This window comes from Leptopilina heterotoma, unplaced genomic scaffold (genome assembly GCF_015476425.1).
Source record: "Leptopilina heterotoma isolate Lh14 unplaced genomic scaffold, ASM1547642v1 Lhet_43, whole genome shotgun sequence".
In the NCBI taxonomy this organism is placed as follows: Eukaryota; Metazoa; Arthropoda; class Insecta; order Hymenoptera; family Figitidae; genus Leptopilina; species Leptopilina heterotoma.
Window position 1 is genome coordinate 282,607 of NW_025111081.1, and position 21,208 is coordinate 303,814.

General features: G+C 28.3%; 1 protein-coding gene across 1 annotated transcript in view; it reads right to left on the minus strand.

Annotated features, from left to right (window-relative positions):
• Positions 1-777: 777 nt before the first annotated feature.
• LOC122506639 (probable protein kinase DDB_G0277539) overlaps positions 778-21,208 on the minus strand; it is a 303,476-nt gene continuing 283,045 nt past the window's right edge. Inside the window, exons 4-10 of the mRNA XM_043618945.1 lie at positions 7,468-7,624; positions 6,909-7,125; positions 6,539-6,796; positions 6,316-6,454; positions 5,917-6,232; positions 5,695-5,824; positions 778-4,563 (exon numbers count right to left, since the gene is read on the minus strand). Of these exons, the coding sequence (XP_043474880.1) occupies positions 4,098-4,563; positions 5,695-5,824; positions 5,917-6,232; positions 6,316-6,454; positions 6,539-6,796; positions 6,909-7,125; positions 7,468-7,624 (1,683 nt within the window). The 3' untranslated portion in view covers positions 778-4,097. The remainder of the gene's footprint in view (positions 4,564-5,694; positions 5,825-5,916; positions 6,233-6,315; positions 6,455-6,538; positions 6,797-6,908; positions 7,126-7,467; positions 7,625-21,208) is intronic.

Consider the following 21,208-nt stretch of genomic DNA (forward strand, 5'->3'; position numbering starts at 1 on the left):
TTTTTTGGATTTTATTTTTAATTGTATTAAAAATAATTGAAATCCTCAGAAAAATGTTATAATTCATGAAAATAATGGAATTCCTATAACGAATTTTATTAAATTTTTTTAAGTAATTGAATTCATGTGAAAAATTCTATTACTTGTAAAAATAATTGAATTCCTGCAACGAATTTTATTATATTTTATTTAATTAACTAAATTCTTTCGAGAACTTTTATAATAGTAAATTTTGAAAATTTTTGAATTTCAGCGAGAAATTTCATTTTTTGTGAAATGTAATTTTTTATGAAAATTTTTTTAATTCTTACAACGAATTTTATTATAATTTTTCTAAATAATTTATTTTTTTTTGAAAAATTTAATGAAAATCTAAATTTTTATAAAACATGAAGATATGAATTACTCCGTGTCGAAGTCTCGGAGTGATTCATATCTTCATGTTTTATAATAATATTCTTATAAGTTGTTGAATTTAGCTTTTATGGAATATATTTAGAATTTATTAAGGTCATCAAATTAATTAAGAAAATAAATACAGAAAAATAAAAATTCATTTAGTATGAACATTTAGTTCAAAATTTATATTATTTTCAAATAATTTTTTAAATGAAAGATTTATTATATGAATAGTTTGAAAGAATTCTCTAAGAAGAGATAATTTTTATGAATGGTTTCGAAACAATGGAAATCCAAACTCACGTCAATTGACGCAAAGAATATTTATTTTTTTTTCATAAAGGATGTTGGTAATGAAAAAAAATTAACAATTTCACATTCGTATTATGTATAATCTTTATTAGTTTTTTTTATGTACATACAAGATAATCATCATGGGAGTGACAGTCATCTTGGTACTGTATAGTTATTACATTAAGAATGAAAGACAAACGCATTAAGATAAAAACAAACGAACAAATGATACAAAAGGTGATGATGCTTCGGTTGGGCTTATTTCTTTTCGCAATATAATGTCGATTACCTTTACACTAATGTTTATTTTTATTTATTTTTTTTCTTTTTTTCGTATTACCTTATTGTTTATTGTTATCAATTCTTCATTTGCATATAGTAATACACTAAAAAGTCAGGCAGAAATTAATGACGACCTCGTTTTGACGTCATTATAACATTTTAGGTTCGTAGGTGGGGGGGAGGGGAGAGAAAAGGTATTTAAACATTATTTTATATATACGAATCACAAAAAAAAATTCACTCATTCTCACGAGTCTCATTTTTAATATTATATTCTTTCTCACTATAGATCGTGCATCGAATACTCGGTTCGTTTTTTTTCCTCTATTTTGTCACATGCAAATTTCATACATTTTTTTTGCAAATAAAATTGCGTACAAATTAATCTCTCGATGAAGATTGTTTTTTTCAAATTAATCAATAAGTGTATATGAATATATAATATGTATAATAAATGTAAAACGAAAATCTCAATGTACGTATAGACGAAACAATTTTTCGATTATTATAAACGAGGATTTTTGATTAGAAAAACAAAAAAAAAAAAAATAGAAAACAAATGGATCTTAAAATTAAAATTAACAGACGATGATCTTCATTTAAGAACTGAAGATCTTGAAGACTTAAAAAAGACTTGATTGTCCTACTAGGCTAGTTGGCTAAATTGTAAAATCTGGAGCTGGACCGTTTATAATTATTTTTTTTTCTTAAAAAGAAAATTTTTATTGCAAATAAAGTTTTTATATGGTCAGCTCTTTGTCATGTTTGGAGCAAATCTTTTTCTTTTCTCTCTTTCTCTCTCGCTCTCTCTAGAAAGTGATTTAGACTACTCACACACACTGTCTAGATATTTTTATTTTTCATCTTCTATCCTGAGATTAGGAGCAGTAAATAATTCGACTAATAATTGTAAAATAAACGAGATGTATTAACAGCGAAATCACGAAAATCGTTCTGTTTCTTTTTATTCTCAGGATGAGGGAGGAAAATAATTTTTTTTAAAAATTCGAAAACGATTAAGCCGCCGTAAAATACATCCGCAAGTAACGACTAGTCCACTGTCTTTTCTTCCCTTTCGATGAAGAAATCACGGTTTCGAAAATTAAACCAAAAACAATCGAAATTTTTGATTCTTTTATTTTGAAATTGTTCCGAAATTATTATTATAATATTATTATTAGTGTTGTTATTATTATTATTTTAATTAATATTATAATTATTATAATTATTATTATTATTGAGATTTGAACAATTCGTGATGACGAATTTTTGCTCCAGTTTGTTTTTTTATTCTTTGTTCCCACTGTGTCGTTTACAATTTAAACACAAAAAAAGGGTTGAATCGATATTTTTTTCCTTTTTTTTAAATACGCCAAATCGCTAGCCTATAGTAATAATTAATCTTGTCCTTTTATAATTTTTTTTTTTTTTGCTAAAATTTACGAGCACAAAGTAAAATTATCGAAATTCATCAATGAAAAATTGCACAGTTGGTAAGTTCACTTGTAAATTCAATATACCATCAAGGGGTTCGATTCTTCCCGTGAATGCTTTTTTTCAAAAATTATCAGTTTCCTAATAATTAAAAATTTTAAAATACCCTCTACATTTAAAAAAAACGGTTTGTAATTATTCAATTAATTAAAAGTTAAAATTGTCAACGAAATTCAAATTTAATTTGAAAATATTAAAAATCTCATATAATGAGAATATGGAAAAAAAATCCCCAAGGAGAATCGAACCCCTATTGCGTTGAGTTGTACAATCCGGGACCTTGCCACCTGTGCTATTTCACTTCCCGAAATCGATAAAGTTATACGCTCATAAAAAAGTTCCTCTTTTTTTATCAACTGTATTTTTTCCATATTTAAAAAAAGATTTTCACCAGAGGAACACACATTAAAAATAGAAATTGCTATAAAAATTTACAGACGGGAAACAGAGCAGTTTTTTTTTAAAATAAAATTAACAAAGTTCAATAATATATTCATCTATGTAATATTTTTACAAGCTAAAAAAATGACACGAGACAGAAAAAAAGGGATAAAAATCTCGATGTCTAATTAAAAAAAAACAAAACTCTGTACAATCGATAGATGCCGTGTGGTTTATCGGCTATTTGATCAACGGTATCAATTAAAAAAAGGCAGTATAGCCTTATTTTAAGCATATACATATATTTATGTATACATATATATATATATATATATATATATATATATAAGAAATATATATATGTATATGCATATATAAGAAAATAATTAATAGTAATAATTAACGAAATTATCATTAGTAATCCTAATTTATCAGAGATCTAAGTAAGACAGTGGTAGTTTAATATCACAATAAGACTACTCAGCCCTCGATTAAGAGGGAGGGGAGGCAGAGGCTTGCCCGCGTATCAGAGAATTCTTCTTTCCGTTTCCGTTTGATATTCAAGTGAAAATTCACAAGAACATCGAACAAAAAAAAAATTAAACGCGCACTCAGTCAAAGGGCAGCTTGTAGCTTTTTTTTACTTTTTACCAAAAAAATTAACGATTAACATTTTTAAACACGTATACACGATGACAGGGAAAGCATTTTTCGTTTGAATTTTTTTGACGATATTCACAGTATTTTTAAACACCCTCTCTTCTCATTGATTGGAATTTTATGAATTCACTGAAGAAAGATGGCGTTTCTTTTTTCTTTTGATTTTTGAAGTGAAAATCGTCGAGTGGCGCTCTGATAATAAACATTTACATATATACGAATTACGGAACAAGATCAGATCATACCGTTTTTTTTTTGTCTATTATAAATATCATGCGATCGTCTAAAATTTTTCCAGTCGCGATATCAGTCTAGCGTCTCCTTTAGGTCGATTTTGGCCTAACAGCATGAGAATAATAAAATTCATCTAGCTAACCACTTTGGGGCTTTAAAATGATTGACGATGAAACTCGCTTTCAAAAAACGAAAATTTGAATTTATTGTCATTTTTTGTATATGACAATTTCTATCTAAGTAGGGATTAGATGAGGATGCACCTTTCAAAATTGAAAAAGAAAATTAAATTAAAAGCGAGTTTAGATCGGGATTTATATTTTTTTTTAAAAGTGGCTAGCGCAGACCCGACTTCATAAGATCGGTGGTAAAAAAGTGCCGGAGTCGTCTAGATTGGGATCGAGGCTGGCGACAATATCACCAGTTGATGCGTGTCTAGAGGTTGCTGGTTGTGTGCCAACGGCGAGAGCATGACTGCTGGCGCTACCATTAAGTTTACTTTTAACCACTAAACCACCGCCAGAATCCGCATTGTCGAGGGTTGTGATTTTCGAGACACATTTCCTGCCACGATAAAGCCTATAAAGTGAATAAAGTTGTTGTGGATCTTCCATTGTTGTTGCACGTTGTCGTGGTACATTTTGCACTGTCACCGATTGCGCATGACTTTGCTGCGATGCATCGACAACAGCGCTCACGGCTGTACTGCCAACTGACGACGTCATTGTCGAGCTCGATGAACTCAAATGTGATGATGATGAATTCAACCATTCGTGTCTCATCGCCTCGTCCGGTGTCATTCGTTTCTTCGCGTCCCATCTGAGAAAATTAATTTTTTTGATTACTTATTGATTACTTTTGATTTCTTCAGAAAAAATTAATTTTGAGATTACATTCCATAAAATGGTAAGTTTTATAATATTAATGATCTGGTTTCTGTTTCAGGTGCAATAGAAGGTTAACTGGGATTTTTTTAATCGCAGGAACAACAAACGGAGAAAAATAATTATCCTTATTCAGATAACTTCAAAAACTTCAAATCCTTTAATTAGAAAAGTCAAAAAGAAGACAAAACAGAAAATAAAAAATTAAGGTAATTTTCTATAAAAATGGTAAGTTTTGTAATAATATTAATAGTCTGTTTTCTTTTTCAGATTCAGTGGGAGAATAAGTGAACATTATTAAATTTCAATATGGAAGAGCTGCAAAAAAATTTCCTTATTATTCAGATAACTTCAAAATCTTCGATTCCTTTAATTAGGAAAAGTGTGACCCAGTGTGAAGAAAAAAATTTCCTTATTATTCAGATAACTTCAAAATCTTCGATTCCTTTAATTAGGAAAAGTGTGACCCAATGTGAGGGAAAAAATTCCTTATTATTCAGATAACTTCAAAATCTTCGATTCCTTTAATTAGGAAAAGTGTGACCCAGTGTGAAGAAAAAAATTTCCTTATCATTCAGATAACTTCAAAATCTTCGATTCCTTTAATTAGGAAAAGTGTGACCCAGTGTAAAGAAAAAAATTTCCTTATTATTCAGATAACTTCAAAATCTTCGATTCCTTTAATTAGGAAAAGTGTGACCCAGTGTGAAGAAAAAAATTCCTTATTATTCGGATAACTTCAAATACTTCAATTCCTTTAAATAGGAAAAGCAAGAAAGTTTAATACAGCTGTTTAAAAATTAATTATCCTTATTATTCAGATAACTTCAGAAACTCTAATCCCTTTAACTAGGGAAACATAAAAATATAACAAAGTTTCTTAAGAATTAATTATTCTTAATATTGCATAAAGCATGTGGTAGTTCTACAAGTAATTTTGGCATGTTTAGTGAGTCTATACACAGAATAGAAAGTTTAGTATTCGAAATACCGTAGTGGCAGTATCATGTACTGCATAAGAATTAATAAGATTCGTAGAAATTAGGGAAAATATTCATAAACTCACTCGAGGCATCTGCTGACAAAGTCAACGAACAATGTGTCGTGACAACGAAGAGCAATCGCCACACTCTTGCCGCCGGGTCTTCGTTTTCTTCCTCTACTGTTTGTCAAACAACGAGGACTTCCTTTCGAATCTATTAAATAAAAAAATTGAATTAGACTAAAATTTCCAAATTTGAAATGAAATATCATGAATTCGTAAATTCTGTAAACTGTAATAATTTACCGAAGAAGAGTCTACGACGTGATGCGTGATTAATTAGTTGCTCTGGCGGTCTTCCCAAAACTTCCATGATGCATGCGAGTTGTTCAACTTCATTTTCTCCGGGAAATAGTGGATATCCCGTGTAAAGTTCAGCTAAAATACAACCCAAACTCCACATATCAATTGGTGTTCCATAAGGAAGACCTAGAATCACTTCTGGACTTCTGTAGAACCTCGATTGAATGTAAGTGTAAACTCGTTGATGACTATAGCAGGACGATCCAAAATCAATAACTTTGATTGAACTACTGCCACGTTGTTTCAAAAGAACGTTTTCCTATTTGAAATTAATTATAATTTTGAAATTAGTTTAAAACTCCAAGTCAACAATTAAATTGATGTCGCACTAAAATTACTTACCGGTTTTAAATCGCAATGAATGATATTTTCCCGATGCAACAGCCTGAGACAATTGATCAATGAATTAGCGAATCTACGTATCAAACTCAAACTGAATCCTTGGTAATTGTTCTTCTTAATTAACTCGTACAAGTTTAAACTATAATTAAAGAGAAAATGTCAGTTTGGATAAAAATCATCATGATTTTTATTATCTTCTTCTAAATTCTAAATTTTTCCTTACCTCATTAATTCAAAACTAATGCAGAGATGATTACGGAAGTAAAAATATTCTAACATATGAATCACGTTGTGTTGCGAATTTGATTCTGCGTCCTTCTTCCTCAAATGATCCAAAATTCTCACTTCAATTAAAGCCTGATGATGGAATCTCTTTTTGTTTCTAATAATCTTAATGGCAATATGCTGTCCAGTTTTGTGATCTAAGGCGCGAATCACTTGGCCAAAACTGCCTTTTCCAATCACTTCTAGAATCTCGTACCTGTGGAAGTGTCAAATATGTATCAGAATTGTAAAATTTAAGTGAGTTTAAAAAATCAAACATTTCTTAATTTTTCCTAATAATTTCAAATGATTAGATTTTTTTCATGTACCTGTACGAGATGTGGTCATGGAGAACTTTATTGTAACTGCCATTGTCATCATCGTAGCCACCATTTTGCGATGCACCCTCCTCACCATGAATTTTACATGCTGATAGGCCTAAGTACCAGATCTCCGAGTACTTTTCGATTTCGGCTCGCTCAAATTCCGTGAGCTTTGAGCCGAAGTATTTCGTGGCCTCCGCGGGTGTCATTGGCAATCTTCCACCTTGAATGACGAAAATTCATTAGAGTTCGAGAATCTTTGCTAATAGAAAACATATTAACATATTATTATTGCTTATGATCGCTATAGTCAGAAATCGTCAGATTTTGTGCTCGATCTTTCCCATCTTAAATATACTTTAGTTACTTTTTTGTACTGATTTTTAAACTGAACACCCCTTACCACAATTTACTATGTTAATATTAGTAACGAGACTAGTAAATTTATAAAGTTTTTAAAATAATTTTGAAATTTCTTTCTTTTTTGATAAGAAAATAATAGTAATTTTTCGCTTCAAAAGAAATAGTACAGTAAAAAATATATAGATATACTGAAAACACTTACAATAACCGTCGACGTTAGAGCTAGAATTGAGTGAATCGTGAAGTGGAAGATTGTGAATGGTATTGGCATTAGAGTTGTTGGCATTATTGTTGTCCGTTCGATCCAATCGTGTCGTTTTAACGTTCCAAAACTCTCTCTCACTGGGAGACGGCAACTTCTGAAAAATAAGAAAAGAAAACAATAATTAACTTTGTGTTAAAAGGCAGAAGCAAAATAATTATTTTTACTATTTAGATAACTTCAAAAACTTCCAATTCCTTTAATTAGGAAAACATCAAAATTATGTCACATCGTAGGAAACATTAATTATTCTTATTATTCAGATAACTTCAAAAGCTTCCAATTGTTTTAAATTGGAAAGACCAAAAATATGACAAAGGCCGAAGAAAAATAATTATTCTTAATATTCAGATAACTTTATGTACTTCAGTTTCATCGATAAGGTAAGAATCTTAAGTGAATCACAATTTGACTGAAATTATAAATTTTACTTTTTTTCAGGTACAGTAAAAGAATTACAGGATGATCAGTCATGATGACACAGGATGAAGGAAAAAAATTCTTATTATTCAGATAGCTTTCAAAACTTCAATCTCTTCAGTAAGGTAAGAATCCTAAGTTAATCCCAATCGGACTAAAATTATCAATTTAACTTTTTTTCAGGTGCAGTAAACGAATCCTAGGAAATTATTCACTCATAATGACACAGGATGAAGAAAAAAAAATTTCTTATTATTCAGATAACTTCAAAAACTTCTATTCCTTTAATTAGGAAAAACGAACAATATGACTCAGGCTGAAGAAAAATAATTATCCTTATTATTCAGATAACTTCAAAAACTTCGTATCCTTTAATTAGGAAGAGTCAACCATATGATTCAGTGTGAAAAAAATTTTCTTATTATTCAGACAACTTCAAAAATTTCGATTCCTTTAATTAGGAAAAGTCAACAATACGACTTAGTGTGAAAAAAAATTATTATTCATATAACTTAAAAAGCTTCCAATTTTTTTAAATTGGGAAGACCAAAAATACGACAAAGGCTGAAGATAAATAATTATTCTCATTATTTAGATAACTTCAAAAAGTTCAATTCCTTTAATTATTTAGAGAAATTTGCATCAAGCATATTAGTAGTTGATAAAAATTGATAAAAATATTCTCAAAAATAGAAAATTTTAAATGACAAAAAATTTTTATTTTCCAAAATGGAAATAGAAAATAATTGTATGTCAACGACCGGGGAGAAAAATTTAACGTGCGCGACGAAACGTAATCAGAAGGGGATATCATTGAAGGTCTTAATTCAAACTGAAACCACCATGACAAAAACATATAATCAGGTGGTATTTCCCTCTGTTTCAGAAAGCAATAAATGATTCGTTGACACGCGATTACTTAAATAGACGCATTCGTATTAGGTTTTAAAATTTTTTTCCGTTGCTTATTCAAAACAATAAAATATTATGTGTGACAAAAAAATAATATTATGTGTCTAAATGTATATATGTATGTAAACGACCTTAAAATGTCATTTTAACGGTCATTCATATAAAATAATTTAGGAAACTTTTGTTTAAACAGTATTATTTCTTTACCCACTTGTCCTTGTAATTCGAAATGTTAGAGAAATAAATAGAAGACAGAATAAAAGTTACACATGAATCAAAAATATATCGTAACATTATCTCGTCGTATTGAAATTGAACGGTGCTTATTGAAAATTATTAGTACATTAGAAAGGGTTATATATTACGTTATATCGTTATTCAACGTGTCACTCATGTGCGATCCATGTAGGGACACTGAAAAACAATTGTGAAACGAAATTTTCCTGACTCTCACAATATTATTAAGATTAAGAATTCTTTTATAAAAGAATTTTTTCTTAAACATTAAAATTTCTAGAATAATTTTATTCTTTTTTTTACATAAAATAGAAATTAATAATATACATTATTCATTAATTCGGAAATAATTGTTTCTAAAACTTTGCAAAAATAATTTTTTTCATCTATTGTCACTAAAATATTATTCAAAAGAGAAAAAAAAATTCTACAAAGAATTTTGTTGAGTCAGAGAACGTAAAATGCGGAGATTAGAATTTAGATATTTTACTTTTGTTGAGATTAAAATCTCCCGCTAATAATTATAATTGGTATGAATAGGTATAAGAAATCGCGGGTATAATTTTCAAAGGCAGAAAGCGTTGAAGCTTATTTATAATAAATGTCTAGTATTGTATATTGTTTTTTTAAATAATAATAAACTGTCGAAAATAACAATTTTTTCGCACATTGTGCCAGAAATAGAAAAAAAAAACCGTTAGGAAGTTTAATATCTGTCACAATATGCAAAGGAAAAATGTTATGAAATCTACGAAATACAAAATTTTTAATATAGTGATTAAAAGTCATGTATTTTATACATAATGAATAAAATAAAACAAATAAAAACAATCCAATAATTTAATAGAGAGACGAAAATAAATTTCAAAAGTAGGTCGCAAGTAGGTCAGGTAATTAGGATTAGAGAGAATGTCGTTACGAAAATTAGGTCAAAATTCACCTGCATGTCAAGGGGAGAAATTTCAAAAATATGTATATACTCCAAACATTAAGTCAAAAAGTATTAACATAATCTGAAAATTTATTTTCGACTTAAAGTAAGTTTAAAATTTAGGTCGAACTTAATAGGTCCCAAGAAAGTAATAAGGCTTTAAACTTTATAGGTAAAGAGGCGAATAATACAAGAAAATATAAATTTAGATCCTAATGTTTAGGAAAATTAAAGTTTGTTAGGATTTATAATTTTTGATATTTGAAGGGGAAAACACAACGTTAAAGATTAGGTCAAATTATTTACAAATATAATTAATTATTATGTTTATTATATTAATGAGCATCCCTCATAGTAGTAACTATACAGTGAACCCTTATAATAATAAAATTCGAATAAATAATCATGAGGCATAACGAGAGGGACAGCGGACTGTTATAAATTGCAATTGTACGATTCTTGGGTCATGCTCTTTCAAGTGGTAAGAAATATAGCACGTGATTCAGGCACATTGCAAGCTTATATGACATAGCATATGGACATAAATTATATACAACTTTTTGTCATTCATGACCTCCATAATGAGGTCAGATTATGGTCTCTATTACAAGATGATGAAAAGAAAATTCGTTGATGCGAACCAAAAAATTTCAATATATACAAATAACTTTATTTAATTTTATTACTATTCCGAATGAAGTAATTCATTCGGATTTATGCGTTCATTTATGATACAAATGGTACTTTTACATATAAGTTTTCAAGTTAGTGTTAAAAAATAGATTTTATATTGTTATAATTGCTTTTTTCGAAGAATTCGGCACTTGGATTTTTAAAATTCAAAATGGCCGTTCCAATATGGCGGACAATTTTAAAATTCTGCAGAATTGGTTGTTAATAGTTACTTGGGACTTCAGCGTCGGATTTTTAGTCTTAAACTTGACTTAATCTAGTTTCAAGCTTAAAAATTATTATTAATAAAGTTATTTTAAATAACTTTGCTTTTAGGGTTTTAAAAGGTTTTAACAGCTTTTAAGACTTTGTTTTTTCTGCAAATATGGTTAGGGGGAAATTTTTTCGAAAATTAATCTAAAATAAATTTTCGTACCAAATGAAGTGCGGCTTGAAAGGAAACTTTAAATTAAAAGGAACTTGAAATTAAACGAAAACAAATGTAAAGTATACAAAGTCGGTGTGAAAATTTCCGTTTCATAACTAATCATTCGACTTGGATAATTTGAATGAGAATACACCCTTTTACGCATTCTTATGTTTCGCAAACAATGGCATTAGTGACGACAGTGTTTCGACGATCCTTTCTTATATATATGTTACAGAGCCAATGATTACGTGCGCAATGGTACTTATTAGGTTAGAATATATGTATATGCAAGGACGCGAAGGAGAACGTATGGACACTAAAGAATTATTTACATAGTAGGAAAATTTATGCGTTTTTCTCTCTCTGTCTCTCTTTCATTCCTTTCTTTCTCTCTATCTCTCTATTTATTTCTTCTTTTCTGTCTTTCTCTTTATTTCTTTTTCTCCTTTTCTCTCTCTACAGCTGAAGACAAGAATTAATTTTCTCCGTGTCACGAATTCACGATCATTACATTTAAATTTTTCCTCCAAGAATGATGATCATTGGTTTGCGGAAAAATTAGAATTACAAAAATTTAGAAATTAAAATTATTGATAGTTTTCAGAACGTTAGGAGAATTTTAATTTGTTTCATGTGTTTGGTATTTTCAAGTTCATAATATCTAACAGAATTTTGTACAAGACCTTTTTTTCAAGGAGATTAGAGAAAAAATATAGTAAAGTGCTGTCTCAGAGGAACTTTTTTAGGACAGTACTTTAATAATATTATTCATGTGCTATCCCAGGGAGGTACTTTAGGACAACAATGCAGTAGTATTACTAAAGTGCTGTCCCAGAGGAAATCCTTTCGGACAGCAATAGTTTTGCTATTAAAAACTAGTTAAAACACTAAATTTCGAATATGTTTAAAAAAAAAAAAATTTTTAATTTTTTTTATCGGCTATAGTGGTGATGAAGAAAATGGAATTTTCCTTCTCGTGCTTGAATTTTTTAACATGAAGAAAAATGACATTATAGTTCTTTAGGAAGAAATCGACCTCGAGAAGGAATTAGCTCTTAAAAGCTGTTAAGAAAGTTTTTTATTATAAATTATCTTATCCGACCTTATACACAAAAGCGTGATCCACTCCTTACTTGGAATAGTAGGATAATAGCAGAAGGCGAGGCCACCAGGGACACCTTAAACCCGATATCGTAATGGTGACTTGACGTTGAAACAAAGTGTGCACTCGTGTGAGACACATGAGTTTGGTAGACAAGAGTTTTTCATTTTTTTTTTTTTTTTTTTTTTTTTTTTTGAAGAAACTTTCACTTGCATCCGATACCCTTTTAAACTGAAATACCATTTTCAATATATATCGATGTTTCGTGTCTTAAAGAAATATTTTTACATAGGTACGAGAAAATGAAAATGTCATTTTTGATTCATGTTTTTACAGTGCGGGAATTTTTTTTTCACAATTTTTGAATATAATGGATTATTTTCAAAAAGGGGGACTTTTCTATGTTATTTGAAAAAAATTTCTTCTTATCGGAGTTGGTGTAAACATTTCCGAGATAGACTAACGCCCACTGATTTTTTTTTTCTTTCTTTTCTTTAATGGCAAGTTGAGATGATAAGGCAGGAGGTTTAGAAAGGCACACCGTGGCAAGAGAGGAATGAGAGATGTCACAAGGCAAACCACATTACTTAGAAATTAATAACGATATATATAAATATTACTCATAAACTATATAATGGAGTTTTTATTCTTATAATTGAAATTTTAGTGGAGGAATTATTGGAATTTTTACTAGAGAGATAATAATTTTTTGTAATGAAAGAAAATTTTCTTTATCCACAGAAATTTAAGAGTTTAAGATATTACATAAATTTTTATATCATATAGACTCAAAATTTATAGAAACATTTTTCTCATACTTTCACAAGGTCTCAAATCATAAAAAATGATAATTTTTTATTATTCCGATAAATTTGACATTAAAGAATACGATACATATAAATTGGAAAAATAAGAAAATCAGTTAAGAATAAAATAAAAACTAGGTATTTAAAAATTAAAAAAATTATTTTTAATTTTTGAAAATTTCTGTGTCTTTACAATTAAAGAGGACCGACAATACTGCTAGAGTTAAAGGATGGGTATAAAAATTATTTTTATAATTCAGACAACTACAATAAAATTTTAAGCTCTTTAACAGTGGTAAGTTTAAATTTTATCATAATTGGACCAAAATTATTAATTTAGTTTTTTGTTTCAGATGTAGTATGACAGGATCATCGGAATTTTTCAAACGCATAGTGACATAGGCTGAAGAAAAATAATTATCATTATTCAGATAACTTCAAATACTTCAATTTCTTCAATAAGGTAAGAATCTTATAAGTGAATCACAATTTGACCAAAATCATTAATTTAACTTTTTTTCAGGTGCAGTAAACGAATCCTAAGAATTTATTCACTCATAATGACAAAGGATGAAGAAAGAAAATTTTCTTATTATTCAGATAACTTCAAAAACTTAGATTCCTTTAATTAGGAAAAGTCAACAATACGACTTAGTGTGAAAAAAATATTCTTATTATTCAGAAAACTTCAAATACTTCCAATTTTTTTAAAATTCGGAATTCCAAAAATACGACAAAGGCTGAAGAAAAATAATTATTCTTATTACTTAGACAGCTTCAAAAACATCAAATTCTTCAGTAAGGTATGAATCTTAAGTTAATCCCAATCCGACCAAAATTATTAATTTAAATTTTTTCAGGTGCAGTAAAAGAATCCTATGAATTTATTCATTTATAATTACACAGGATGAAGAAAAAAATTTCTTATTATTCAGATAACTTCAAAAACTTCTATTCCTTTAATTAGGAAAAAATGGGAAAAACTCAGTGTGAAGAAAAAAAATTCCTTATTATTCAGATAACTTCAAAAACTTCTATTCCTTTAATTAGGAAGAGTCAACCATATGATTCAGTGTGAAAAAAATTTTCTTATTATTCAGATAACTTCAAAAACAGATTCCTTTAATTAGGAAAAGTCAACAATACGACTTAGTATGAAAAAAATTATTCTTATTATTCAGATAACTTCAAAAGCTTTCAATTCTTCTAAATTCGAAAGTAAAAAAATACGACAAACGCTATAAAGAAAAATAATTATCCTTATTATTCATATAGCTTTAAAAACTTCAATAAATAAAAAGACTTAAAATTTAATAATTAAAAAAAAATTGGGAAGATAACTCTAGAAATTTCAATATCGCTTTAAGGAAAAAAAATTAACGTAGTCTAAAAAATATTAATTGACAGTAAGCATATTGTGTTAACGATTTTCTATTAATCTATAAAAATTTCTACAAAAATAATGTTCTGTTTGGAATTTGTTTTTTATCCCCTTCGCGAAAACACTGTCAGACATTCTATAAAATTTAGTTCGATAAAACAAATTTTCACAGTTATTTATCATTGAAGAAATAAACAAAAAGCTATTTTGAAAATTTAAGGGGGCGAAAAATAGAGGAAACAATTTTTGTTTTCGCGAATAAAAAAAATCTATGTGCTTGCATTTATTTGTACGGATTTTTTTTTATCAAATTTTTTAAGGTCGTTGCACAATGTTTCTACTCGTAGGCACTTTGTATATTATATATGGTTGAGAGCGCGTATATGTAAGACAATTATTATATTAATATACTACTGCGCGACAATTTCTATATAATACCAGAGGTCTCTTTTTCATTGTTCATTTAGCTCCTGGGGCGTATATAGTGAAAATTTTCAATTTTATAATTGTTAGCAATGCAAATGCTTTTGTCATTTCCTTTGTTGTCATCGCATATCTTCGCGTCTCCATTGATTCGTGTAATATGCGCGCGAATATTTTCCGCAGTAAAAAAGAATTTTTCTTTTAATATCATCTCCGTTTCTTTCTCACACAAATGTTTTTTTAAACCCCATTTCTTTTCTTTTAGCATTTTTTGATCATTTTTATGGTATTTGAGTAAATTTTCATAAATTTTTAAAAATTTCATATATAATTGAAAGTATTTTATTATTTTTTTGAAGAAAATCTATGATAGTGCTACAAAAAAGTAATTTTATTATTGTTTTTTTTTTTACTTTTTTACTATTATTTTATTATTATTTCAAGATTGAGTAAAAATTACTAAAATTTTCGCTGAGAATTATAATATATTGGTGAAAATTAATGCAGAAGTGTGAAAGAAAAAGAAGGGAAAAAAGGACTATAGACAAGGCGCCAGCGCTGGGATTTTTTTTTTCTCAAGGCGCATGCGCGAGGATACATTTAACATAACCTGGTTAATAGACAGTAAAGAGGAAGTCATTTTTTTTCTTACACGATTCTTAGAAACAAATAAAGAAACACACACACATAGAGAGAGAGAATGAATGAGAGGAGTAAAGAACTGTTAAACAATAAGATAAAGAGGTTAAGGATAAAGAGTGCCGATGGAATTTCTCGAGTATTTTCGCCTCGAGCTTCGCATACGGAATTGCCTCTCTCTCTCTCTCTCTCTCTCTCTCTCTCTCTCTCTCTCCTTCTCTTCCTCTCTTTTTCTCCATTTCATCTCATTGCAGTTTACAGCTTTACAGTTAATCTCCTGCTTGTATAGCGTCATTCTCTCTCTCTCTCTCTCTCCTCCCTCAAACATAAAAAAATCTCATATAGCTCGATTCGACGAATGAAAATTCTATCGCTTGTAAAACCGTTATTTTCTCTTGTTTAAATAACTAATGACAATTTTTGCGAAAAAAATCTCGAATCCAGGAAGCGCGAAGAAAATTGATAAAATACACTCAGTGGGCGGGGAGATAAAAAAAATTCGATGATCGTTAACATTTGACTGTTATAAAGTGAATGGTCGATTAAATTTTACGAGTAGTTGTAAATTAACGATAAGAAATTTGCATTATAATAATATTATTAAAATAATAATGTTAATAACAATAATAATAATAAAACCTAAAAATAATAATAATAATAATAACATTAATAATAAAACTTAATAAAAATAATAATAAAAATAAAAGTAGTAACCATAAAAATAACTAATAATGATAATATAATAATAATGACAACGATAATTATAATTTTATTAACTTTAGTTCATAATTAAATTTTTTATAATTTTTTTATAACTTTTTCTAAAATTGTGACGCACTCTGATCACTGAAGAAAGGTAACCTTAGAAGCAAACAATTTTAGGTTATGTTTGTAATTTTTGGAATATAAAAAATGACACAAACATAACCTTAAAATAATTTAAATTGTAAGATTGATTGTATCCCTCGGTCATATAAATAATTAAGAAAATGTTAAAATAATTAGTTTTCAGTACTATTTTTCAGAGCGTGTTATACTTATAATTTAATTTTTTTATAATTTTTAAAAAAATTTATTATTAGTATCAAAGTAAACATTAATTTAATTGAATATTTAATTTTGGGTAACTTTCTTTTTTTTTATAAAAACTAGTGAATGATTTCGAAAATTAGAAAAGTGAGTGATTTAAATTGAATTTGTGTATATAACGCTAAGTTTGACATATTGTTTTTGCTCAATATTTTTTTTTTGCTTGAGAAAGAGCTTAATGAAAGAGAGACTCCACGTGGCGACCTAGACTCGCAAACTATACACCCACGAAGTGTTATATATTCACTAATATATATACATAGATATACATCCCGGAATAAACAATCGAGAATTTATATAGAAAAAAAAAATTCTTTCAAGTGTATAAAAGCATCCTTGTTTTTTACGTAATAGATCTCTCTTACTTTTTTTCATTATTATATTTCTATATACATTTAAGTGAATTTTTGCAGAAAATTTATATATCAAAAAAAAATTTTATAAAAGAAATTTCTTGGAAAAAAATTTTATGATAGTTGGGGGATAATTTTATTATAGAAATGTCTTATTGAGACGTGAGAGAAATTTCAAGAAAAATTTATAATTTATGAATGAGAGAGAAAAGGATAGAAATATCGTTTGTCTTTTTCTAAAAAAAGACGAATGGATATTTCTATTCTTTTCTCTCTCACGACGTTTCTTTCTGCTCAATAGAAATATCTTAGAAGAAAGTTAATATTAAATAGAAATTTTTTTGAAATTTCGTGAATTTAATGGTACAAATAAAGATTTATGTGTTATATTATTTAAAAAATGTTAAAAGAAAAAAAAATTGTCTCTTCCTAACCATACTTTCTAATTCTTTTCACAAAAGTCTTGAGAATCGAATTTGTTGGTAATTATCAGAAAAATTCTCCCCGTTGATTAACGATTGTTTACATTCTGCCGGTTTTGGTGAAGTCAAGGTTTTCTTTTTCAACAGATTCTCGACACCATTTCATTCAGGATTCTTGGCCTGGACGCTGTGAATTCAATGGAGTAACCTCGTCCTGACATCTTGTATATAAGGTAGATTGATTGCGCCAATAAGGGATCTTGTAAGTTGATCTTGAAAAACATTGCAAACCGGAACAAAGTCAACTTGATTTATATAGAATTTTTTTTTATTTTCAGTGTTTTATAAAACATTTAGTGGTTATTTAACCTAAAAGTGTAATGTTAATAATTTTTGGTTCTGTATATGTTAAGGTTTAATATTGAAATAATAGCGAACCTATAATTTTATTTTTAGGTTATACAATAACACGGAGGTCACGAAGGTTTGTTCTCGATGTTTTCATTTCTTATAATTTCGTAAGTATTACCAAAAAAACTAAAATACAAACGATAATTTTGCAATTAAACTTTATATTATTGAACTGAAACACGATTATCAAAATGAGAAAGAAGTAAAGTTTTTTTTTTGAAATTAATTAAGATAAGAGCAACTACTTCACATTTAGTTTTCGATGTGTTATACGCTCGGTTTAATGGCAAACTTCAGCTATTCGGTAATTGATAAGTTTACTTGAGTCAACAAGATGGTAGATTATAATATACATATAGGTATATTATAGTTGAGAGCACACATCTTTCGTTAAATGTTATTTGAATCTTGATTGAATTTGTGGATTAAAGTGGAAACGACATGCCATAAAATGATAGTGAACGGACTCTCTTCAGCAAATAGAAAACTATATTTATATGCATGATGTATAATAATATATGGATATTGTACAAGTTCTCCCTCAAATTGTAATCGATTCGTAATAATGGGTAACTTTCTTCGTGATATTAAATTTTATTAGCACGATTATCATTGTAAAGAGCTGAAGAAAGATTTTTTGAAATTTCAATGAAAATCAACTATATGTGACGCTCCATGAGAAAAGGGACCTTATGACAAGAGTAAATAAGGTCCCTTTTCTCGTGGAGCGTCACATATACAATTTTCAGAGAGTTAAAAAATAGGATAATTACGCTTATTATCTAGATAACTTAAAAAAGATATTTTTGTTTTTGTTGGTGAAAACAGAAAATATTTAGGGAAAGCAGAAAAATATTATTCTTATTATTTAGATAACTTCGAGAAGTTTAATTTTTTCGTCAATAAGGGAAAGTTTTAATATAGTTTCACGATTTTACTAAAATGATTAATTTTGCTTTTTGTTTCAGGTGCAGTAAACGGATCCTTGACTTTCTACAATGTTCAATCTTCAATCACAATGATACAGGGTGAGAAAAAAAAATTATTCTTATTATTCAGATAACTTCAAAGCTTCCAAATTCTTCAACAGTGGTAAGTTGAAATTTAATCCCAACTTGAGAAAAATTATTAATTTAGTTTTTTGTTTCAGACGCAGTGAAAGGATCATCAGAATTTGACCAACCGCAGTGACAAAGGCTGAAGAAAAATAATTATTCTTATTATTCAGATAACTTCAAAAGCTTCGATTCGTTTAATTAGGAAAAGTCAACAATATACGACTCAGTGTGAAAAAAATTTCTTATTATTCAGATAACTTCAAAAACTTCAATTCCTTTAATCAGGAAAATTCAACAAAATTACTGAGTGTAAAGAAAAATAATTATTTTTATTATTCAGACAACTTCAATCATACTTCAATTTCTTCAATAAGGTAAGAGTCTAAAGTGAATCACAATTTGTCCAAAATTATTAATTTAACTTTTTTTCAGGTGCAGTAAAAGAATCCTAGAAATTTATTCACTCATAATGACACAGGATGAAGAAAAAAATTTTTCTTATTATTCAGATAACTTCAAAAACTTCGATTCCTTTAATTAGGAAAAGTCAACCATATGAGTTAGTGTGAAAAAAAATTATTCTTATTATTCAGATAACTTCAGAAACTTCGATTCCTTTAATTAAGAAAAGTCAACAATAGGACTCAATGTGGAAAAAAGGTTTCTTATTATTCAGATAACTTTAAAAACTTCTATTCCTTTAATTAGGAAAGTTCATTGCGAACAAATTTCTTACTGTTCAGATAACTTCAAATACTTCCAATTCTTTTGAATTCGGAAGTTTAAAAATACGACAAAGACTAATGGAAAAAAATTATTTTTAGTATTCAGACAACTTGAGAAAAAAGAAAATGTTGCAATTTACAGTCAATTACGTTTTATCGGTTTTATCTTCAAGCAAATTAATCTTCAATCTACTATTTATTATCAGTGTTGTAACAAATCGAACAAAATTGCATCTTCCATTTTTCTTCTCATCAATTCAAACATCTTGAATATTGTATACACCAAAAGAATACAATATAAAATAGTTTTTCGTACAACTACTTTAGTTTTTTCTTTCTCAATAATTATTCTTGATTGTAATGATTAGAATTCTCGCGCGCATTTCTATACACACGCATATTTCTGTATATGAGATCGATTGTACAAAATCCAATCAATCAGAATGAAACATCAACATCACAGATGAATGATTTGAATCAAATATGAACGTACTTGAAGGGGTTTGCTTATATATATATGAATCGTTGGATTTGTATTTGAGCCGACAACGGCGCGTTTAATTGAAATTAATTGATGCGAATTCACTGCGTTCATTTCTCATCGAGAACGAAACGCAATCATATTGTACAAAATGAAACAAAACGAAAAATATTGACCATTATAGGAGTAAGAAAAAAAAAAGAATGAAAGAATAAAACCCTCTCAAGAACCGGATACAAACTTTGAAGAAATCAAACAAAAACAATAGGAACAAAAAAAATTGTACATATATAGGTATGCGTATATATATATTTGTTCCCGAACACGTGTAGCCTGTTTCCACATTGACCGTGTGCCGCACTGTGGACTTTAAACGCTTTAAACGTTTCAAAGAAGCCGAGTCCACAGAGAAAAGCGAGTGTTGTTTTTGATGCGGGTAAATTTTGGTAGGGTAATTTTAGTGAGGATAAATTTTCTATAATAGAAAATTTACCTTATTTTCGGTGTTAAAATAACACTTCCGAGCTAAAGTTTGATGCAGACACTTTTAACACCGAATTCAGTGTTAAAATAACACTCACTTTTTTCTGTGTCTCTTAATCCATATCAAGGGAAACGAACAATGAAAAAAAAAACCCGTTGCACGACTTGGGCTTAAACGTCTCTTACATGTTATAGTTATGTTAAACATTTAACTTATTTTTTTCAAAATCGACAAAATTTGATTTTATTTTGATAAAAACAGAAAAATGAAGTGTTATTTTAACACCAAAATAATGGGAACGACTTTAGTCCATGAAGGATATTAAAATAATCCATCAAGAGGATTAAAATGATCCATCAAAAGAATATTTTTTCTCCTAATACTCTTCTTAATTTTTTAAAAATTTAAAAACGTAAATTTATTTCTTACATAATTTTGCGCAAAAATACTTTAGTAAAACAAAATATCTACTTCGCTCTGAAAACAATATTATATATAGAAAATTTTTAGTTTTGTATGGTGTTCAAAAAATTAATTCCTCTCCATCGTTGTATTATAATTAAACTTTGACTTATGTATTGAAATTGTACTTCCGGCAGACTGTGCAACTATAACCACGTGACTTCCGCTTGTCCACATAAATGCAAGCACATTATTTCATATTCGTCCAACGACACAGGGTTTATTTTTCATTTTTACCTATTT